Here is a 24,521-nt window from a genome sequence, read left to right on the forward strand (position 1 = left end):
CTGCATTCAGCTGCAATCAATCATTGAGACATTATCAGGGCCCCGTTTTTCTCACTCGGGACCTCTGAAGGGCTCATGTAGGTTTGTAAAATACGATGGAATAAGAGTTTAAAATAAATCTGTTGCCTTCTCCGGCGGGAATGGGGAGCCAGGGACTTGAGGGCGGGCAGGTGGGGTCTGTAGCCCCGCAGCTCATGCAGGGACCGTAGGTAACCAAAGGGTGCAGGGGCGGGGGTTTTGCAACGTGCGGACCTGCCCAGCTGGCAGGCTCCAGTGGCGGATCCTCCCGCTCACAACAGCAGCCGCCTCTCTGCCGAGTCCCGCGGGCTGGTGCTGAAGGGACAGCGCCCGAGGAGCCGAGGCCCCGGAAGGGCGCGTCCTTTGCAGCGGAGCGCTGGGGCGTGCGCCTGCCACACCCACCTCTCCAGCCGGCTACAGGCGCAGCGCAGCGCAGCGCTCGCCCGGGTAGGCGCAGGGTCCCTGCGCGCGCGCGCTAGCTTGCGCCGCCAGCATCAGTCAGTCAAATCTCCGCTCCCACTTAGTGCCCCGGCCCCTGCGGCAGGAGATTTTTTTGGAGGGGGGGGGGGGCTCATTTCGGACCCTGGTGAATGGGCAAAATTCTTCTTCTCTTCCACGCCCCTCTCCCCAGGCCTCCAGGCCTCCCGCCCCCTCCAGGGGACACTGCACGAGCCTGTCACCGCCGGACCCCCCCCCCCCACCATATGATTCAGCATTTCCACCTCCCTCAATCCCCCCCCCCGCACTGTCCCCCCCTCCTTGCCGGGCTCCCCCTCCAGCTGCTGCCTTGGCCGAGTGTGGAACAAAAGGCTCCGCGCCAGGCTGCATTTGCAGGGGAAGGGGCAGGGATGGAGGGGCGGGGGGAGGAGAGCAGATCCCTTGCAGCTAACTCGCCCCCCTCCTCCTCCTCCAGCAGGGAAGGGGCCGCTCCTCGGAACAACTTGTAGCAGCAGCAGCACGTTGCGCGCAGGCTGCGGGAGGGGGGTGGATGCTCCGAGCAGCGCGGCTCCATTTGCCAATTCGCCAGCCCGCATCACTTCCGGATCAGGCCCCAGCGGCTGCTGCAGAGTGAGGGGCGGGGGGTGAATCCCACCTCCCTCCCTCTCTGGATGCTGGGAACTTGCAGCCGGCTCCCTTGCCCGTAGCAGGAGCTGCCCCCAGCCCCGCTGGCCATGGCCCCAGCCTCTCCTCTATGAGGGCAGGCGAGCCAGAGCCAGAGCCCGCGGGCGCAGCTGCAGCTGGTGTCTCTCCAGGGGTTTGGATCCGGTCTGGGGTTTGTCCTTAGCAGGGGGAGTCATGGCCGAGAGGCGGCCGGCCGGCCGGCCCGGCGAAGACGAGGAGGTGCCCGCCTTCTTCAAGAACCTGGGCTCCGGCAGCCCCAAGCCAAGGCAGAAATTCTGCGGCATGTTCTGCCCGGTGGAAGGCTCCTTGGAGAACAAGACCATCGATTTCGATTCCCTGTCGGTGGGACGCGGCTCCGGCAAGGTGGTGGCCCAGCAGAGAGACGTGGCCCACCTGGGGGCGGACCCCCACTCCCCCTACTCCAGGAAGGGCGGGGAGCCAGCTGTTGAATTCGGGAGGAAGGTGGAGATCCGGGCGGCCACGGGCAAAGAGGCGCTACAGAACCTTAATGACCAGGTGGGTGCGGCTGGCTGGGGGAAGGAGGGCAGGAGGGAGCGCTGCAGCTTGCACAGGAGTTAGGCTGGGGTGTGTCTGTGTCGGGAGGGGATCTTTAATCAGGCTTCTATTTCACATGCCTCCGCCTTGCATTAAACTTGCCTGCACGTGAGACAGCAGCAGCAGTGAGTCGCATCCTCTGCTCGCCAGACTTGCAATACCAGGGTCGTCTTCTGTACGAGTGGGAGGAGAGGGGGGAATTAAAGAGAGGGCTTGCCTTCCCCTCCCTTCCCCTCCCTTCCGTCTGCTGATGGAAGCTGACTTTTTGTTTCTTAGGCATTTTCAAGCACTACTCTAGCACAGTGCCCCACCCATCTGATGAAGGCAGCTCACAACAGGATAAAATGCAATTGTAAGCAAAAGAGCAAGTACTGGGCACAACCCAAATCTCTGCCGATTTCCTGAAGGTAACACTCCCCTGGTGCCCAATCCTGAAGGCCTGTCCCAGTTTTCTTTTTTGACTCAGACAGAATTCAATGGGACTTTTGGCCAAGGAAGAATTTTAGGAATCAGCAAATTGACCGAAATGGGCATTTTGCTGGAGTGAGCCTAAATTAGAACTGTAGGAATCTTAGCTTGGATTGTCAAAGGAAAGGGGAGGGGGTCAAATTCCATCGGGAGTAGCTAATCTCATTCAGACTCCTTTGAAAATCCTGGTCTTGACCCATAGTCATAGTCTGCTAACCTACCAAACCATGTACAATTAAGTCCCTCTGAACAAGAATTGTCATACCATAGCTCTGGCTGATCACCTGTAATTTCTTTCCTAGGTAAATTAAAGGCAGTCAACTCAAACAAGCTTTATTTAGATTTAAGCCAAGAAAGATTGTCCCCCTCTGTGAGTTCCACTGACAAACACTAGCCTTGAAGAATCAAGGGAATGAAGAGTTGTCCAGGAATCTGACACACTTCTAGTAGCAAAGTGGGAAAGAGTTCTTCCAAGTATTCCCCCGTGCCCATACCCAAGTATTCCCCCATGCCCATACCCCCAAGGATGCTTATGAAACAACTTCAGTCTAGAATTAATATGAATAGCTGGTACCCACATGGTGATTCACCCAGGGCATGGATGGTATATTCAAGGCAAAAAATCTGGGTGAGATTGTCTATAGGGGCTTGACCTTCAGCACTGAGAAATCATACCCTATATTTATTTGGTACTGCCGAAAACTAAATCTTGATTTTTGCCTGAGAATACCTTGTTCAATTAAGTAGTCCCAGTTAACTAAATTAAATTAATCTCAGGAATAAAATTACTCACCTGCATAAATATTTGCAGGGCATGGGTTCAAGAAGGTTTGTGTGCAAATCAAGACTTAATTTTATGTGGCATTGTTCATACAAACTAACACATGATGCTTCGTGGTACTAACAACAGAAGACCTGTGATGTAGATAGTAGAAAGGTGCAATTATTGTCTTGTGGGGAAAAGTATCCATCTACTGTATTAATTGAAAATAGTAAATACGGGTTTATTTGGAGGAAAAATCAGGCATTGTAACAGAATATTAACAGTATTTTTTTAAAAGTGCCACATTTTATCAGTCTAATAGTCACATTTATAAATATTTTCTTTAGACCTTTACTTAAGAAGGCACACAATAATGGCACAATTCACTAGCACTTTTGAATGGTGTCCCATTAGCTGTGCATAATGCTGGCAACAGTCTAGATTTTCCCCCAATGGTGGTATGAAGTCTTCTGTGGTAAATGACTGTTAAGACCCTGGTACTCATTAGCAGGAATGTTGTAGCTTTTATGGTTTCCCAGGTAACAACCTCTGAGTATTGAATTGAACGTCTAGATCCCCAACAGATATAAACTGATGTAGCTTCACTGAAATAAGTGGAGGTGTGTCTGTTTACATAAAATGAGGGGCAGGCTCAATGCATTGATAGAATAAAGGGAAAAGAAAGCACTTGAATCTACTAGACTAAATTCAGACCATTTGGCTTCAATGATTTGCACTTGATTACTCTGGGTCTGAATTTGGCCATTTACTTTCACATGTCAGCTACACAATACAGGTTTATTAATACACTTATAATAGAGCATAACCTAGCTAAGAACAGCCTATCTGCATTTCTGTATCGATGATAATGTGCAGCATATAAAACAAAATACATTCATTCATAGGCTCCTGAAACTGGAAAATGTAGATTATCTTACAAAAGCCAAGATCTCATAACATGCTGCTTTCTTTTGTTTGGAGCTGAGAATTGTTATGGCCACAACTCACATTCTTCAAAACCCATATGTTTTTGACAGTTTGTTCTCTGGGCTAGAAATCAGAGGGCCATATCACTCTGGTATCAATGGGCAATGGCTCTATTGGAATCAGTGGAGCGAAGCCCAGTTACATTAGTCAAGGATCTGATCCAAAATACATGAAAGCACAGTTATCTTTTCTTCCTGTGTGTAGCATGACCCTATCTTATTCTCAGCAGGCATTATTAATGAGACAACTTGGATCAGCACATTTGATATTTTGCTGTACTCTTAAATTTCTGGAGGATAAAAAAGGAATTTAATTGTCTTGCATTAAATGGCATGTGTAGTTCTGCAGAGTAAGATATGAGGAATCAAAGAGTATGTCTCGCTGGCTATCTGTGGTGTTCCACGGGCACCTCTCCTAGCAGCGTTGTATTGCCATGGTGCCCCAGCTTCCGGGCTTAAAATGATTACTAGTGACATCAGAAAGGGTTTCCATCCTATTTCACACAACATTTCACGGTTAGGTCTTTAGAGGCAGTGTAGCCCAATCAACAGGGCAGACCTTGGGAGTTCTGGGTTCCGTGCCAAGCTCTTCCACTGACTTGCTGAATGGCCTTGGGGCAGTTAACTTCACTTTTCTGTTTCCCCTCCCACTCTTTGTCTATTTAGCTAAGTCTACACTAGCATTTTACAGCGCTGTAACTTTCTGGCTCAGGGGTATGAAAAAACATCCCGCCCCTCCTCCGAAGTTACAACACAAGTTACAGCGCTGTAAAGTGCCTGTGTGAACCAGTGTAAGCTACTTTCCTGCAGGTGTACATAACGCGCTGGGAGAGCTCTCATGCTGTGGCCATATTCTGAGTTGAAAGCACTGCTGCAGCTGCACTTTAAACTTTTAAGTTTTGTTAAAATGTTGTTAAATTTTGGGTGGGGAATGCCTCACCCTATGGGTTTTGCAGCCAGCAGTAGGATTTGTAGTTATTTGTGTACCCACGATAGTTGTACTTGAGTTAGCACATTAAAAATAGCAGGGAGGATTCTATGGCACAGTGTCCAACCACAGCTGCACAAACAAGTATGTACCAGGTAAGTTTGAGTAACCCATAATGAAGCCTGGACTCATGGTGTCCTCATTTTATTGTTTAGCTAGAGTGTAGCTAGCACAGGTAGGTCTGTACAAGGTGCATTCCCACCCCTCCAGCAGTGTAGATGTACCCTATGTGTCTGAGCATGTGCTAGTACAGCACTTACCACAATTGGGCACCAACCTTGGAAGGGGCCTCCAGAAAGCACCGTTGCCATAGCCACAGCCACATTGATTCAGGTAAAAAGACCCAGTGATTTGCTTGAGAAAAGACTTCAAAAGCCTCAAAAGTGGCATCATGAATTTAATTTCACTGCCCAAGTGAAGTGCAAGGAGTAGAATCAAACAAAAACAATGAAAAGTAAATGAGATTTTAAAAAAATCGAATGTGTTTAATCATAGAATCATAGACGATTAGAACTGGAAGGAACCTCGAGAGGTCATCGAGTCCGGTCCCCTGCCCTCATGGCAGGACCAAATACTGTCTAGACCATCCCTGATAGACATTTATCTCACCTACTCTTAAATATCTCCACAGATGGAGATTCCACAACCTCCCTGGGCAATTTATTCCAGTGTTTGACTACCCTGACAGTTAGGAACTTTTTCCTAATGTCCAACCTAAACCTCCCTTGCTGCAGTTTAAGCTTCTTGTTCTATCCTCAGAGGCTAAGATGAACAAGTTTTCTCCCTCCTCCTTATGACACCCTTTTAGATACTTGAAAACTGCTATCATGTCCCCCCTCAATCTTTTCTATACTAAACTAAACAAACCCAATTCTTTCAGCCTTCCTTCATAGGTCATGTTCTCTAGTCCTTTAATCATTCTTGTTGCTTTTCTCTAGACCCTCTCCAATTTCTCCACATCTTTCTTGAAATGTGGTGCCCAGAACTGGACACAATACTCTGAGGCCTAACTAGCGCAGAGTAGAGAGGAAGAATGACTTCTCGTGTCGTGCTCACAACACACCTGTTAATACATCCCAGAATCATGTTTGCTTTTTTTGCAACAGCATCACACTGCTGCCTCATATTCAGCTTGTGGTCCACTATAACCCCTAGATCCCTTTCTGCTGTACTCCTTCCTAGGCAGTCGCTTCCCATTCTGTATGTATGGAACTGATTGTTCCTTCCTAAGTGGAGCATTTTGCATTTGTCTTTATTAAACTTCATCCTGTTTACCTCAGACCATTTCTCCAATTTGTCCAGATCATTTTGAATTATGACCCTCTCCTCCAGATTAGTCGCAACCCGTCCTAGTTTGGTATCATCTGCAAACTTAATAAACGTACTTTCTATGCCAATATCTAAATCGTTGATGAAGATATTGAACAGAGCCGGTCCCAAAACAGACCCCTGCGGAACCCCACTTGTTATACCTTTCCAGCAGGATTGTGAGCCATTAATAACTCCTCTCTGAGTATGGTTATCCAGCCAGTTATGCATCCACCTTATAGTAGCCCCATCTAAGTTGTATTTGCCTAGTTTATTGATAAGAATATCATGCGAGACCATATCAAAAGCCTTACTAAAGTCTAGGTATTCCACGTCCACCGCTTCTTCCTTATCCACAAGACTTGTTACCCTATCAAAGAAAGAAATCAGATTGGTTTGATATGATTTGTTCTTTACAGATCTATGCTGGCTGTTCCCTATCACCTTGCCACCTTCCAAGTGTTTACAGATGATTTCCTTAATTACTTGCTCCATTATCTTCCCTGGCACAGAAGTTAAACTAACTGGTCTGTAGTTTCCTGGGTTGTTCTTATTTCCCTTTTTATAAATGGGCACTATATTTGCCCCTTTCCAGTCTTCTGGAATCTCTCCTGTCTCCCATGATTTTCCAAAAATGATAGCTAGAGGCTCAGATGCCTCCTCTATCAGCTTCTTGAGTATTCTAGGATGCATTTCATCAGGCCCTGGTGACTTGCATTAAGGGTATATCTAAACTACATCCCTCTGTGGAAAGAGGGATGTAAATTAGGCAAATTGAAAGTGCAAATGAAGCAGGGATTTAAATAATGGCGTCTGAGCCCTTTTTCGAAAAAGAGTTTTTTGAAAGTGCTGTCTAGATGTTGCTTTTTCTTAAAAAAAAAAAAAAAAAAAAAACCACATCCCTTTTTTCGATAGCTCTCGTACTCCTACGTGGTAAAACTAGTACTCCGAGGAGGGATCTTTAGAAAAAGGGTGACTTTTTTTTTAAAAAGAACTGCATCTAGCCGGTGCTTTCACTGCTTTGTGCCTCGGTTTCCTCTTTTCTAAAGGGGGCTAATAATATTTCGCTACTTCAGAGCTGGGGAAAGGTTGTGAGGTTTAGGTGATCAGTGTTTGCTCTTTGTCCCATGATATCAATGGATTTTTGTGGCATAAAGCGTTGTTTGCTTCTAATCCAACTATGGATGAAGGGTATTTATTCTGCCCTTTATGGCTTGTCCCCTATGCTGTGCATAGGCAGAAATTCAGGCTCTATCTTTACAGTCCTCATGTTCCCACTGAAGTCTGTGGGCATGTTGAGTGTTGACTGAAGAAAAGGTGGATGCTCCAGATGTCTAGTTATCTAGAAGGATTACTTTTCCTTGGGGCATAGATAACTGTCTCGTACTATATTTGAATAGCATGTAGCTCAGTGGGGCCCTTATGAGACAAATTAATAACAATGGCTAATAAACACAAACTGGGAAAGCATTTCTATTTTAAAACTGGTCAACACCAAGGGGCTAAACTGAGTTTACCGTACAAGGAAAAAGAGGTTCCCGAAATAGTCTTGCAAACTGGCCAAATGACTGGGGTTGTTGAAAAATCCTGAAGCTCCTATGACCATGTTTGCCTGTCCCTGCAAAAAACGATGACTAACAGGACACTGTACAGAGCACAAAAAAACGTAGACATTGGAATGCTAATGGAGCCATTGTGCAAAGCACAGTAGAGGTTGTTCCAAACAGCTGGAAATGCGGTTCCAAGTTTAATTTGTTATGATGCCAATAATTTTTCTAGCCTTGCTTCAATAATCACTGCTTGCAGAATAATTACACAGAGAAATGACTTGCATATTCTCCCAAAGGATCATAATCATTTGTCTGGCTACTGAAAAGCCAAACAAAATTCTGCAAGCTTCCTGGATCCGTCATTAACACACCAGTCTACATGTCAGGGGGATGTTACCCATTCTGAGAGTAGATTATAAAGCCTTCTATGAAGGGCTTGTCAAGAATTTACCAATTCACTCATCATTCTGTTAGACGCAGAAAAGAATCCGGGTCTTTGATATGGAGCCAACAAATACCATTTGGACTAACGAGGTTCAACTGTTTGGGCCAGATGTTCAGCAGGTGTAAATTGGCACTGATCTATTTTGGGGCTTTACACCTGCTGAAGAAACAACTTCAGGGAGCAGAATTTGCCTTCCTGTGTATTGACAGTACTGATGGGGCACAATAGTGAAGCAGTCGAGTGCTTTGAAAGCAACCCCCATACAAATAACAGGAACACAGTTTAAAATGATTAACTCGTATCAGCTACAAGGCAGTCTTCCAGGTCTGGCCCAAGTGTCTTATGGACCAGGCTGTGTCTTAATTCCTCCTATTATTTGTCATGTGTGCTGTATGTTAAATTTGATTCTGTATCCAGTAGGGTTTTTGGAGATGAGATAATTTTTGGGGGGGGGAACCCTTAAAAAAGAGTGGTCCTGTCACATCTTCAGAGAGTATCATGAGCTTTCACGGGCACAATCCGCTTATTTTGGCAGCCAGCTCTGTACCCCAACTAGAGCACCTCAGTTCCCCTGTTCTACACAAACTGCTCTCTCATTTGAATTCCTAAACTAGGGAGGCTTCACTGGGGAGCAAACTTGTGGAAGGATCTAAGGCCCAGCTCAAAAATACCTTTGAGATCTGGGTCCAATATACCAAGAATCGACCATCTTTGTGCTAAGATTCAAACACAAAGGAGATTCCCATTCCATGGCACTGATACCAAATAAGTTGATGGCGAGATCTACTAGGGCTGTAAAAATGGAACGGTGGAGCCGCTAACAATCACAGCGATTCCACGCGCTGCGGGCTTTGCAGTATAAAGCTTAAGTATTATACGGCAGAGCCAGCAGTGGAGGCTCCCCTGGGAGTGGCTGCCGGCCTTGCTCCTGGGGAGGCATTGCTGTGGGCTCTACAGCTGGCTCCCTGGGAGCGTGGCTGGCAGCGTTCCTGCTCCCAGGAAGCCAGCATGTAACTTGAGGCAAGAGGAGCCCGGCCTATTGTGGACAGGGGCCAGTCAGGTGCGTGCTGCAAGGCTGCAGCAGCTCTTATCTTGGGCGGGTGCCGAGATGCTCTAGTCCCTATTGGTCAACTGGAACCAGCAAGTCTCACCCACTAAGGCTTAATTGGTTAACCTCTTACGTCCCTAAGACCTACCCCGATATTTTTCCTCAGTCAGAATTTCCCCCAATACAGCAGAGCAGTTGAAGCCACTGTTCATATCCACACAGGACATGAATCTGCTACATTTCCCAGCTTGTTTGTTAGCTGAAACTGGAGGGGCACAGCCTTCCCCTTTGGAAGGCCTCTGTTCAGGTGCAGTGATGAGCAGTTTGACAACTTGACAGTAGATTGTGAGCGCTTTGGGGAGTGTCCTTTTATGATGTTTGTATAGCGCCTTGCAGAATGAGGCTGTGATCCCTGAGGTGCTACTGCAATGTATAAGACCATAAGCACTGCTAGACTGGGGCTATGTCTAGACGGCAGGCTTCTTTCGGAAGAAACTTTTCTGGAAGAGATCTTCCGAAAAAACTTTTCCAAAAGAGAGAATCTACACTGCAAAATTGCATCAAAAACATGATCTGCTTTTTCAGAAGACAGCGTCCACACTGAATGGACGCTCTCTTGCATTTAAGCTGCGATTATTATGGACCAAGTGGCCACCAGGGCACCTGTGCTTTTTCTTCTTTCCTCTTCTTTCAAAAGAACTCCCTCTTCCCCGTCCACACACGCCTTTTTCCAAAACTGCTCTTTCGGAAAAAGGCTTCTTCCTCGTAGAAAGAGGTTTACTAATGTTGGAAAAACCCCTCTGTTCTTTTGATTTTTTTTTTCCGAAAGACCACGATTGCAGTGTGGACATAAGTGGACTTTTTTTTTTTTTTTTTTGAAAATGGCCTTTTTTTCTGTACAAACTCTGCAGTGTAGACATACCCTGAGTCAGACAAATGGTCCATTGAGCCCAGCATCATGTCTCCAATGGTGGCCAGTACCAGACCTCCAGGGAGAGTGTACAGAACAGGGCAATTTTACCCTGTCTGCTCCTCTCAGCATCTAGCAGTCAGAGGTTTAAGGCTGCCCTGAGCATGGGGTTACATCCATTGTGCCCTGCAAGCTGTGTGCTTGTGCAGCTGCTCAGGAGAGAGTCATATGCTGCCCAGCTGATTAGCAGAGTGCCCATAGCTAGGTTTTGTTTTTACTGGTGGTGCACATTGGTATGTGCCTCAGTGCACATAAAATGTATTCCGCACGTGGACAGAAAAGATTAGAGGGGACATTGGTTACATCCCTAACCCTCTTAACTAGCAGCCACTGATGAATCTATCCTCCACGAACTTACCCAGGTTTTTTTTAACCTAGTTATAGCCATGACATTGAGTTCCACAGGTTAATTGTGCATTGTCAGAAAAACTATTTCTTCGTTTGTATTAATCCCTCTGCCTCTGAATGACCCTTCGTTTATGTATTGTGTGGCAGGGTACATAATACTTCTCTATTTGCTTTTTCTACACCATTCTTGAATTCATAGACCTCTATCCTATCCCTCCAAATTGTCCATTTTATAAGCTGACCAGTCTTAAGCTTTCTGTACCCTTGATAATCTTTGTTGCCCTTCTCTATTCCTATTTCCAGTTCCGCTATATTCTTTTTTTTATGAGATGAGGCTATCCTACCTGGGCACAATGTTCAAGGTGTGGCTGCACCAGGGATTAGTAGCATGATATTTTCGGTCTTCTTTTCTGCCCTTTGCCTAATAATTAATGCAAAGTATTAGTAAGCAGTTGCAAAAGGGTGGTGCTTGTTTTGAGATGAGAACAGCGGTGGGTCCAAAATGCTTGGGATAACTTTGATCTGTCCTGGACATGGAAACCATTCTCTCTGTGTTATATACGCATGCCTCTCTCTGCCTCATCCAAAGAACATTTATGTCTGTGAAAGCTTCCAGCCAGGGGTCTGGAACTTTCAAAGGAGTTTAAAGGAAGCAGGTACCCTGTTCCCATTGAAAGCCATAAGAAACTTGGTTCCTGGTGTTGGTGTTTCAGTTCAACTTCTGGAGGCTCCTGCTTTAAATCTGGAGGTTGTAGGTTTGAACTTTGCTGATACAAGCCCTTATATAAGGGTCTGGGTGAACCATCCCTATGTTTCTCGAGACATTAAGAGCAAAAATGGGAATTAATCCAGAGAGACTTTGATATGCTTCTATTGACCTGTTTGTGCAAATGGAAAATAAACCTTCCACTCATAGCCACAGATACTATTTATTAGAAAGTCTGACCATAGAGGCTGAAAATAGTCATAAGATTGTAACCCCATGTGCATTTAAGTTATGCTGTAACATTTATTAGCCATCAAAATAAATACATAAATAAACCACTAGTCACAGAAACTTCCCTAGGTAATTTATAGCTATTAAAATGGAAATTTCTTTCATTGCTTTTTGGGAAGGACACGTGCTCCTACAGATATTTACCAACTAACTGCTAATCCTTTAGTACTTGAGAGCATGTGGGTGGCATGTTGTACTCAATGGGGCTCTGTGCTGGGGCAGGAATGTACAGTGATGAGCAGGGCCCCAGTCACCTATATTTTTAGAAGAATTTGTGTACCTGTCTGTCTGTCCGTCCATCTATAAGTCCATTTGTTCAAGAACTCCTCCTAAATGGTATGAGTGAGGACCACCAAATTTGGAATGCAGCTTCCTCTTATCATAATTAAAGCAAGGTCAGGGTTTGGTTGTGCCAGGACAATGGGATGTGCCTGGAATTCGATGGTTTCCCATCAAACGGAAAGGGAGGGTTGTGATAACAGGGACAGTTATACTGCAGAATGACCACAGGGGGGCAGCAAGCATTGGGGACTGTTATACTCCAGAATGACTCCTGGGGAGCAACAAGCAAGTACACTTCCCCCTCCCTGGACAGTCCCAGAGAGCCGCTGAACACCCCCCCCCCCACCACTCTAACAGTTCCAGGGAGCTGTGGAGCAGCTGGTGGACAGGTAGCCCGGCCCCCACCGACCTGTTCTGACCCTGGAGAGCACCACCCACTCCCTTGAGCCTTGCCCACACCTCCCAACCCTGACTCCTTCGCCACCAGATCCCTGCCCTGATCGCCTCCCCTCCCCGTATATCTCCAAGCCCCACTGATTCCTGAATTCCCCCCACCTGCAACCGCCTGCACTGCAGGGCCCAAAAAACACCGGGTAAATCTTCTAGTCTTACCACATATTTTAGAAATATGTATGTTTGTCTGAGTCTGTCCGTGAGTCCATTGGTTCAAGAACTCGTCCTAGCTCTTTCCGTTTAGGAGCACCAACTTTGGTAGGCAGCTTCCTCTTATCATACTTTAAAATAAGGTCAGCGTTTGGTTGTGCCAGAACAATGGGATGTGCCTAGAATGAATTTGTTTCTCCTAAAATGGAAGGTTAGGGGTCTGGCAGGAAGGAGTTACATTAGAGAATGACCACAGGGGGGCAGCAAGAGGCCAGAGATGGCGACTGGAACAGTTATAACCCCATTGGGCCAGCAGGGGGCAGCGGTGGAGAAAGGGACAACGATCTACTGTATATTTCAGAGAGTTTGTCTGTGTGTCTGTCTTACACCCCTTCCCTGGCTGTGCCCGCTGGAGCTGCAGCAGCCATGGAGAGGTGTTTCTCAGCTGGTCCCAAGTTCCTGCAGTGAGAGAGGGCTGTGGTTGTCCTCTGTCCCCGGGGCAGCCTGCAAATTGAACCCTTCCTCCCCAGCCCCACCCCAGAGCAATGATTTAAATGAAAAAAAAATTAATTGAGTTAAGGACCCGAGCAATGATGGGTAAATCTGCTAGTTATGAATAAATGAAAACTTTGTTGGGCCAATCCTACTCCTCCTGAAGGCAATAAAAAAAACCCTCCCATTGATATCAGTGATTGCAGGAGCAGCTAATGGAGGCAGCTTTATTAGCATGTGTCTGTCTTCCTAAGGAAAAAGATAGATAGCTTGTTGTGTCTGTTTCTAAGCTGGTTCTCGCGTACTGATGCTGTTTTGCTGGCATTTCCAGTATTACCAGAGAAGGTTTCAATCCAGCCTGATCCCTCTTTTCCTTGCACTTCAAAATTATACATTTCTGTTCACATGCCATCACACAATGTCATTAGGGAAAGGTTTTAAAGAATTTAATAGGGATAAAATCAACCACACGTGGTAGAAACTCAGCTGAGTCCTATTGCAATTACTCTAAAATCCCAGAGACTTAAATAAAGAAAGATCCTTTCCATACATTGTATAGCAGGAATGTAATTCTCCACTGCGTTTGATAGGACAGTCCAAAAAACCTATGGAGCCATATCCTAAGCTGGTGTAAATAAGTGTAGCTCCATTGACGTCAAATGGAATGGTGTTAATTTACACCAATGGAGGATATGGAACTGAGAGAGATTCTCATTCCCTATTTAAATTCTATCTATAGGACCTCAGATCGTATCAGAGCGTTCATGTGTGTTTGAAGACCATGATTTGAAGGCAAACACAAAGAAAATGGAAGTTATGTAAGTAGGGGATATGGAAGAAGAGCTGTTGAGCGAAGTTTGAGGAGAGAAGCTGAACCAGAAGATTTGGTGCCCTTGCGAAGAACATGCCGTGCTATCAGAGAGAGTTTTGGGAAACTGAAATGAAGACCCAGTGTGCAGGGGCAGCAGTGAAAAAGGTGACCGGAATAGTTTGGTCCTGGCAATTAAGTAAATAATTGAAAGGAAGAAGCCTGTGCTGTGTTGGTTCATGCCTGCTGTATTGTCAATAAATGGGGTTTACAGAGATAGAAGGAAAGAAGATTGAGGTAGTAGAAATAATACACTGAGAACAATGGCAGACCAACAGACAGAAGATAAAGTACACATGGAAGAAGTGAGGAGGAAGATGAAATTAGCACTTTCAGTGATAGGCTGGAGAGCACATGTTTCAGATGGGCAAGACGTGATAATGAGAGATCCATGACCAGCAAAGACACCATGAGAGGAAGAAGATAGCAAGAAAAGCCATGGAAGACCAAGGATAGGATGGAAACTTTGGCAAGGGAAGATGGAAGAGAAAAGGACTGGAACTCCAAGACCTATGAACCTGTGCCATAAACTGGAAGGAGTTGTGAAGAATTGTGGGTACCTCCAATGCCATGTTAGGTTTGGCCTGTCTACTGGGCAGTGTTCCTTGAACACGAAACACGCTCTAGTGCAAAGGATCTGCCATTTTGAGCCCAGTAGAGGCAAAATCTGATGACAGCCATGGTGGAGCCATTGGCCAACAAACCACTGTGACCATGCTGAGCAAAGAGTGGGCAGGATTTGTAGAGGCTGTCCAGGGACTTGCAAGCATGGTGTGAGTCTTTGTGTGGCAAAGGGATGTTAAATTGTGTGCAATCAGCCAGTCGAGTAGTCCATGGATAGTCCATCCATTACTCAATAAGGGAGGAAACTGCAGAGCCGCAGAAGGGCTAGCTCTTGACCCTGGGAGCTAACCCCACTGCGGCTCTGCTTTTTAAATGTATTAAGAGCCGTCAGGCAGAGGTGCAGCAAGGTGGGGGGACAGCTGATTCCCGGCTTGTTCCTGGTCCTCCCCCCCCCCAGCTGCGCCTCTTGTTTTAAATGTATTTAAAGCCTGGCAACTCTTAATACGTTTAAAAAGCAGAATCACAGCATCTGGGACTGGGCGTGAGATGGGAATCAGCCGATTCCCGGCTCGCACCTCATCCCCTGCTATGCCTCTGCCTCCCCAACCCCCCAGATGGTGCAGGGGAAAACTGGCTTTTAAGCCGGCTCCCCCCAGCACTGGCTTCTGCTCCCCCCCACCCTTGCTGCCTCACTCTGATAGTGTCAGCGAGGGGGAGGGAGGGGAAGCGACTAGTCATATCAGGTAGTCGACTAGTCACTTACATCCCTAGTGTGGCATGTGGTGGGTGGAAAGACTTGGGAACATGCGAGGCACAACTACCTTATCCCCCCGGGTGTGGGGTGGGGAGCAAAGGGCTTGCATCCGGCCCTGCAGAGGCTATTATAACTATTGGGCTATAGCCCCCATGGAATTGCAGAGCAGCTACTCTCAAATCTTGGGGAAGAACCCTTCCTCCTATCATGGTGCACAACCAGACCATTTACTTTTTAATTTGGGATTTAATTGGTGCCTAGGCTCTGTGCATTGGGCAATTCCACCCTTGAGGAGGGATGCATAGGGGGACACTGGCAGAGATAGGTCTAACGTTCTTCCATTATGTCTGACCCAGCAATTTCCATGACTTGGTAATATCAGTGACCTTAAGAATCCCACTTCTTTGTCTGCCATCAGGAAGGGGGCATTTAGGGTTTGGGCTGACTGGCAGGTCCCCTCTGCTTATCATTTGGCGAGAAGGATATGGCAAAGAATTTACGGTGTTATCTCGGGAGCATAAAAGTGAATTCCTCTGCTGTCAGAATCTTCGAGCGAGATGATGACCCTTTCCACAGTGCATGGTCAGATTTTGGTAATAGCATTGTTGTGCTACAAACCACTAGGATGTCACAAATTAATCCGTTCCATTAATTGTAACCTAGAAACTCACAACTGCAGTTAATTTTGCATTGGGATTTATTTATCTTAATGTAAAGCTTGTGGATTCAGGCAAAATGAAGACCTGTAAACAAAATAACCTCCGATGCAAAACGGCTCTCAGAGAATACAGGTTTTTAATGAACGTGTTTCACTAAGAACAAGGATGCATCGTTTTTAAGATGGTCAGTGTGAAGAAAGATACGGGCTGTCAGTTTATAAGCTATGTTTTCTTTTCTAAGTTACTGTTTCAAGGATGTTTAATAATTGTTTTTAAAAATAATTTATCTTCTGAAGTCTTTTAACTTCCCAGAAAGAAAACTCTTGGGCGCTAGACCCTCCACTTTTGTAATGGAGCAACATAGGGTTACAGCAGCTGAGGGTTTGTCCTTTACACAAACAGGTTAGAGAGGGGTTGTGAAATCTGGATCTGGGAGTGGACAAGAATCTGGATGCCTTTTGTGCTGTTCAGACCTTGACTTCAGGATCAGCCTATTATCCAGAAATCTTAAGTCTTCATCAGTGCTGTCCTGTGTGATGAAGCATCTTATAATTTGGTGATGGAAAAGAATCCCTGAGCATCTTCATATCTGTTGTAGCACTATGGGTGTCTTTGTTAGGCCTTGTCTACACTTACCTGGAGCACGGCGCTGCAGGGATTGATCTCCCGAGGGTTGATTTAGTGGGTCTAGTAAAGACCTGCAAAATCGACCACTGGTTGAACTCCTCGCTCCACTCCAGTGGAGTTGATGAAAGAGTAAGGGAAGTTTCTCCCAACGATTCCCTGCAGTGGAAACGCCATGATAACTTGAATTAAGGTACGACTCCAGCTACACTATTCACGTATCTGGAATTGTGTACCTTAATTCAACATTGCCTACTAGTGCAGACCAGGCCTTACAGTGGTAGTGTGGTCTAGTAGGTATGAGAACTGCTGGTCTAGTGCCAAACTGTGGGTCAGGACCCCAAAATGGGTTGTGACCTCATTTTAATAGGATTGTCAGGGCTGGCTTGGACTTTCTGGGGCCTGGTACTAAATCAAAAGTCCAAGCCGCACCACATCGGGCAGAAATTGAAACTCTGGGCAGTGGGTCTCTGGTTATAGCCCTGATGCCTAGGGCTGAAGGCCTCAATCTTCTCCGCTCCCTTCCCCCTCCCACCTCCCCAGTGGCAGATTTCAGTCCCCCTTCCCAGGGTCAGGAAATAATTTTGTCAAAATAGGGTTGTGGTGCAGTGAAGTTTGAGAAACCCTGTACTAGATTCAGTTCTTATTTTGGCTGTGTCACTGACCTTCTGTATGATGGTAAGTCAATTCCCCTCTGGGGTTCCATTTCTTCTCCCACAGTTTGCCTTTATAAGCTCTTTGGGGTAGCTCACTTAGAACATGGGTTCCCAAACTGGGGTGTGTGTGTGAAGAAATTCCCGGGGGGGGGGGGAAGGGGGGAACGGTGTGAGGTGACCCAGCCCCCTCCATCCCCTCCATCAGGTTTTGCTTCCCTGGTAAGTTTGGGTTGTTGTTTTTTTTTTTTTTTTGCTCAACAAGTTTTGCTATTTTTGGGGGGGGGGAGGGACATGAGGGTTTCTCAAAAATCAAAAAGGGGGTGTGATGCTGAAAAATTTGGGAACCACTGATTTAGAACAACAGGGTCCTCATCTCAGATGGAACCTGTAGGCATTGCTATGCTACTAATAATCTATGTAAGACTTAAAAAACGGTAACCCTGAATCCAAAAGCTCCTGAATTTTGGCAATGGTCTGATTTAAACTTTATATACATGATGTCCTGTATCTGGCTGGCATTTAATAAATAATACAACAAGGCTACTGATAGGTACATAGTACGATCTACTGTGTATGTGACTTTCCAGCTAATAACATGCTTCTGCTTCCTTACAGCTTCCTGGCTTCATGGTTTGCTGATGCCAGCATTTTATTTCCAGGTCTCCAGTAAAAATGTGCTGAAATGTCAAAACTTCCCCCAGTGCAAGAGACCAGGAGGGGCAAGTTAATACATTTAGTGTTTTCTATTCAAATTGTTAACAGAATGTTAAACAGCCAGTAACACATTAATCATGTGGTTACTGTGATAAGCTGCTGCTTTATCATTTGTTACTGATCAGGTATTAGCGGATTGGAGCATTAACCAGTTTAAGGGTTCCTGATGTCCCTAGTATACTCCAAACTGCTATCTCTTTCTCCCTCCCTGCCACCTCCTTTAATGTACATGAGAAGTCCTGATGTTCATCTCTTTGAACAAATGTTCCCTTTAAAAAGATGTACTGCAGTCCTGCACCAAAACAGTTTTTTATCTCTCTTGTTGATGCTTTGTATGTTTTGTCTAGAAGGATCCAAAGGGCCTGATTCCTGCAACCTCCTGCTACTGGAATTAGCCTCTAAATCAGGGGTGTCACTTTTTAGCGGGCAGTTGCACTCCCCGCAACCTTGTTTTTTCATGCTGGACATTTCGTAGGTCTATATACTCCCATTGTGTCTTCTATTTTGGCACCTTCTTCCCAAACTTCACTGGATATAATATAATCACATATAATGTTCTGTTGGCTAGCATAACTTTGCACTGTCCCCACCCTGGAATTTATCTCAAATGACACCCCTGCTGTCCCACGTGGATTACTTGCATGAGTTAAAAAAGACTCAGAGGGAAAGCTGTGTTAGTCTGTAACTTTAAAAACAATGAGTAGTTCTGTGGCACCTTAGGCCATGTCTACACAAGGAAACTATTTCTAAATTAGTAAATTCAACTTAACTCCTGATTTAACAAATTCGAACTAGCATGTCCACACTATTGGGGAAGCCTCGAAATTAGTCTGAGGCTGGCTCTGTTAATGTGGATGCACTGTCTCGGACTTGGAGCCCCAGGAAGCGCTGGGGAGTAATGAGTTCAAATTGCTCTGGAGTAGTTATTTCGAAATAGTGGCACCGGAGTATCCACATTACCGTTATTTCTAAATAATTATTTTAGAATTAGTGTTACTTCTGATGAAAAGCAGGAGTACAGATTTCGAATTAAGCAGCCAGGTATTTTGAAATAATTGGCTTGGAAGTGTGGATGCTCCACTTATAAATTTGACCGTAGGGGACTTATTTTGAAATAACGTCCTAGTATAGACCAGGGCTCAGAGACTTAACACAAATATAGGAAACCCATGTGTTACGACAGCCCGAGTTGTGACCCCGACTCCCACCCCCACACTTACGACCATTTTTGTAAGTGCGGAAGGGACCGAACCCCCCCGATTTACGTCCTCGGCCCACATTTATGATGGTGCACGGTACCTATCGTAAATGCAGGTTCACGTTACGACGCCCCTGACTTGCAACGCTTCCCCAGGAAGCAATCACATCACAAGTCGGGGGCCGCCTGTATACCTAGTACAGTGAGCTTTCTTGGGCAAAACCCACTCATCAGATGATGAGTTGGAGAGTAATAACAGAAACCAAGTTAATTAGAACAGGAAAAAAAGAAGTGTTACAAGACTTGCAGTTTCTGACTTGCAGGGTTTTACAGTTTGTACTGTATTTAACAAGTATAATTCACTCATCACTCAGCAGGCTAAATAGCATCCTTTGTTAGTTGTTACCTGGCCCATCAAGATCTGCAAGCAGTGGATTTGTGTCCTCTGTCCATGAAAAGGTTTCTTGAATCACACTTTCAAGGAGCTGTCCCATTGCTGTCAGGATACCTGATTGGACAGATATCCAATCAGACAAGTGATTCCAATGGCTTGAGATTGTAAGACAGTTAGAGATCCTATGTTTTCTGTGTGTCTTGTGCAGAGCTGAATGCACTGTGCATAAGTGTCACCAGCACTTGTTCAAGTTAGTGTTTTCATTAACATCCCAGCTCTTGGAATCTGATGCCAGAATCTCTACTTCCATTTATGTTAAAGTAAGTTTCTAGCTCTCGGGCAAAAAGAAAAACTTGAAAACATGACCCAAGAGAGACTGCTTTGTTTCAGTTTCTGGCTAAAGTGGCGTTATTGTTTTAAAAAAGCTCATGATTTTTGAGGCCTGTTGGCAGTATTTGAACACTTGGGGGTGGCCATGCTGCAATAATGAACGTGATCTGGATGAACCAATGGCTCTGCTTCTCCAAGCTTTCCATGGAGCCAGAGATGCAGAATATAGATGTACAAGTAGCAGAATTAGCTACTTGTGTATTTGTGGGGAAGGGTGGAAAAAAGGCAATGGAAAATAGCAGTTTTCCCAATGGAAATGTGAAGGCCTGCCCAACCTGAACCCTGTATTGCTTTGCAGGCCTATCAAGAATTTTGAAGCCCGACCTACTCCCATTTCACCCCCCGTTACAGATTTTTTTTAAGGGGGTCCCTAAGCTCAGGACCTAGGGCCAATAGTCCTGCCTCAGCCCTGTTGCTCAAACTGCCCCATCTCCGTAACGGCAAGGAAGGGGGCATGGGACAGACGGATGGCGCGTGGGCCGTTTCCTGCTGCCCCTGCTCTCCAGGAGCACGTCTCCGAGGCGACTGACTGGCCGGGCGGTGCGTGGGGGGAATAAAACAGGAGCCCCCCCCTTTCAAAACACTGATCTGAATTTCAGAGGGGCAGGGGGAGCTGCCCCAGGGAGCAGCAGCCAGCTCCCTCTTCCGAAGGGCAAGGCTCAGCCCGGGGTTATGCTCTTCCTTCCTTTCCCAGATGCTTTTTTTCCTTTTAAAAATGCCCCCTCCCGGTTCTCTTGCTAGCCTGTTACCACCCCCCCAGCCGCCCAGCGTGCAAGCTTCCGCAGCAGCATCTTCCAGCCACGCCAGCACGGTGAGGGGGGGGACCCATCCTCGCGCCGCTCTGGCTGGTGAAAAAGGGCGGGGACGGCTCCGGGCATGCGGGGGGGGGGTGCAGGGGGAGTTGCTTTGCGTTGCCCCTTTACTGACAGCTGTAGGCTGGGGCATGGGGGGGGGGGGAGAGGGAGCAGGAGGGAAATCCTGCAAGGTGCTGGCTGGCGCAGCAGCAGCAGCCAGGGAGGGGCCATGCAACCCCCCCCCCCCGGCTCCGGGCATGCGTGGGGGGGGTGCAGGGGGAGTTGCATTGCGTTGCCCCTTTACTGACAGCTGCAGGCTGGGGCATGGGGGGGGGGAGGGAGCAGGAGGGAAATCCTGCAAGGTGCTGGCTGGCGCAGCAGCAGCCAGGGAGGGGCCATGCAACCCCCCCCCAGGGCACTGGGGGTTCCAGGCAGCATCCTTAGGCAGCTACAGCGCAGCCAACTCCAGCCCACCCTGGAGGCTGTTGGAGGGGGGGGAGGGGGGCGCCTTCATTGCGCCACTTTGCATCTTCCCCTCCCATTGCACGGCGCCCGCGGCTCATTTGCATAGCCAGGCGGCTGCCAGCCAATCCCAGCCCGCGCAAGGCAGGCTCCGTTCGGGAGAGGAAAAGGGAGTGGCCCAGGGCGCATGCGCCCCCGCTGCCTCCTTGTGCTCCGGCTTTTCGTGCTACGAGGGTTTTTTTTTCCGCTCTCCGTCGGGGCTGGGCTGGCGCGCGGGGGCTGCGATCCTGTCCCGGGTCCTGCGGTTTGCAAAGAGCCGGGCGAGCCCCGCCGATTGCACCTTCCCTCCCCGCCCCGCCGCCTTTGCATCGCCCGCCAGCTGGGTGCGAGTGGAAATTAAACCCTTTGCAAGAAGAACAAACCCCCCCCCCCAATAACTAGCTCGCCTGCCCCCGCTTTTATTTCGGGGGTCGCTGCCCGGGAGACATGTCTTACCAGGGGAAGAAAAACATCCCGCGGATCACGGTGAGTTGAGCTCCGTGCAGGGGGCGGGGGGGAGCGGGGGAGGGGGGGGATTAAGCCCTTTGTGTGCTGGGGGGGGGGGGGGATTGCAGGGGTTTTGCAGAGAGAAGACGACCCAGCGCGCGTGCAAAAGCTGCCTGGGCTGCAAAAAGAAGGGGGGGGGCTAAGAGTGGGGGCCCATCCGTCCCACCGGATCTGGGCTTGTTTCCTCCGCTCAGGGATGCTGCGAGCATGGAGCCCGGCAAATGCATGGCCGCTGCAACACGCCCGGGTGGCTGCCTGGTTTCATAAGCGCTGCCTAGGGGAATAGCGGGGTGGGAAGTGGGCTTGCAACCCACGCCCGGCTTGCAACCCACTCCCCGTGGAATCCGAAGGGCGGCCGGCGGGGGAGTCCTTGCAGCTGCAGGGTGACAGCAGGGCAGGGAGGGATGGATGGATGGGAGAAGGGAGGGGTTGGAGGCAAGAAGGAGATTTTAAAATAAATCCAACTGAGGATACCATCTGAGTTTAAACTATGGGTCAGCCATAGAAATATCCGCAGGGCTGGGCTTCTCCACTACTTGTGGGGTTTTTTGGGGGGGACGGATTTGGCTGGGTTCTGAGTGTTTTTTTTTTTTTTTTGCCTGGTGTGATTGGAGCAGCTTTTTCTCCCTCTGCTCATACAAAGAGGGCTGTGATTGTGAGGCGCTGGGGACAGTGTTTGTGTTGTTCCTCCAGGAGGTAATGGCGCTGCTCCGATGAGATGAGCAGATGGGGCTTGTTCTTTTCATCTTCCATCCTTCTTCCCAGTGCAGCGAAAACAATGCTTAAAAAGGGGGGGGGGGGTGATTTTTGGGTGCGTGAGATGCTCCCCACCCCCCTTTAAGATTAGGGGTAGAAATGAGAAATTTCTCTTCTCCAGGAATATTCCTGCAACACAGAATTCAATCCACTCCTAATGAAGGGAAAAGAAAAGACGTGATTACATAAAACCATTATTATGGGAACTGATCATAGTACAGTTACCACACGTTCAGAGATACTAACTTTCTGCGGCATACGGGAGGCTGTTACACATGCTACATATTTATTTTTTGACATACAAGTTTGCATTATTGGGATCAGTGAAAAAGCTTTTCTCTCTTTGGCGCAAGGACACACCCATTATAAATCTTGTTCCTGAGCCTGAGAGATGGAAATGTGAAAGCTCTGCTGTGTGTGTGTGTGGGATGGATGATATTAAATATGACATTTGGAAATGAGCTGTTGAATTGGATAGCTGTGTATAAATAGGATTTACACAGGCCAGTGTATGTCAATGGTTGGACTATGATAAGACCAAACCTTTAAATTGTAGACAAAATTAGTGGTCTCTCACTAAGAGTCCAGTTTATTAAGATTTTTAGGAGACTAATGTAGATTTAGAGGAAGTTAGACATTATTGATGGATGATGCAGGGAATCTCAAGTGAACTGGTGTTTTTTGCTTATGAATGAACACTGCAGTTAATTGGGCTGGGGTGAATGTAACAGACAATAAAAGACAAAGAATAGGAGATGAGCCAGATTCTGATTTGCTTTATTCTGGTATAAACACAGAGGGACTCCATTGGGATCAGTCTGCGTAAAGAGATCAGAATCTGGCTCAATGGGTAGAAGACTTTGACCTGAATCAGCAAGGTAAATATAAACAGGTGTGTACCAGTCCTTTCCACAAATATAAATTGTATATGTGGTTTCATCCACAGCTCATTGCAGTGAATGGAAAGACTCCCATTGATTTCAGTGGGCTTTGGATCAGTCTTAGAGGGGGAAGTATTTACTAGCAGTAAGTTACAGAACGTCATTACAATATGTGTGGCTCATTTTTGTCATTATTTGTATATTTCCCTAGTGACAGTGGATTTAGGACTTTTCTTCTCTCATGATCATCTGTGGCAAAACTCCTACAGATTTCAATAGGACCAGCCTTTAATGACATAAGAAGGCTGCACTGGATGGAATTAATGCAGTGTTTCTAGGAATGATGAAAGCGTAAGACAACTTGCTGTAGAGTACAAAACCTACCACTTTCATGTATCACTTCATTAGCCCTTTTTGTCATTGCAGAACCTACATGTATAATCCAGATTTATTTTGCCACCTGTACTGAAGCAAAATTCGCTATTTACTTTTGTCTTAGATAAGAGAGAGGACTGGAGACTAAAAAACTATGATTTTTGTACAATGATTTCACAATAACTGTCAATATGAATCGTCAGCACTTTGGGCCAGTTTTCTCAACCAGTGCAATTGTAGCTCTACTGAGCAATGATAGTTTATAAACACCCAAGAATCCTGTCCATTATCTAGCATTTGTTTGTAGTCTCTTTGGGGCAGATACTGCTATAGTTATGCTCCTGCATTTTTCTTAGCACAGTGCAGCTTCAATTCTGATTGTCTCCCTGACTGCCCCCTAATAATAATAATAAATACAGCAGAAAGCATGTATTCTAATTTTATGGTCCACATGTTAAGATCATGCACTTTTTCCTCTTTTAAACCAGCCCTGGATTTCCTCTGTGGACAGTAGTACAATAGGCCTGGGGTTATGAAATACTGATTCTGTTTAAAAGAAATGGGAAAAGTATAAGCAGTTTATTTTCAGAATACATGCAAATACATTTCTGAGAGGTAAGGTTTAAATTTAGAATTATTATACATATGCACTGTGAATTAAGTATTAAATATAGGTGCACTTAATGTTTTGAGGAAAGAGGATAAATACAGTGCTAATGTTTCACTTCCCATTTCATCTAAAGATCTTTAAAGTACGTGTTTTGATAGTGTACAATTACTACAAAAGCTTCAGGGGGTAGCCGAGTTAGTCTGTACAGGATAAACTTAAAAAACAACAAATAGCCTGGTAGCACTTTAAAGACTAACAAAACATGTAGATGGTATCATGAGCTTTCATGGGCACAGCCACTTCTTCAGATGACCAGCAAAGCGATGCATTTTG

General features: G+C 46.5%; 1 protein-coding gene across 4 annotated transcripts in view; it reads left to right on the forward strand.

The window, feature by feature from the left end:
- The first annotated feature begins 1,294 nt into the window (after positions 1-1,294).
- DPYSL2 (dihydropyrimidinase like 2) overlaps positions 1,295-24,521 on the forward strand; it is a 92,272-nt gene continuing 69,045 nt past the window's right edge. Inside the window, exon 1 of one of the 4 annotated variants that reach the window (XM_075911075.2) lies at positions 1,295-1,656. In XM_075911075.2, the coding sequence (XP_075767190.1) occupies positions 1,315-1,656 (342 nt within the window). In that variant the 5' untranslated portion in view covers positions 1,295-1,314. Of the gene's footprint in view, positions 1,657-21,220; positions 21,546-24,521 lie in introns of those variants that run through there. The other 3 variants (XM_075911071.2, XM_075911072.2, XM_075911073.2) reach the window with 3 other exon arrangements.

Source organism: Pelodiscus sinensis, chromosome 28 (genome assembly GCF_052426305.1).
Source record: "Pelodiscus sinensis isolate ZL-2025 chromosome 28, ASM5242630v1, whole genome shotgun sequence".
NCBI classification, from domain to species: domain Eukaryota; kingdom Metazoa; phylum Chordata; order Testudines; family Trionychidae; genus Pelodiscus; species Pelodiscus sinensis.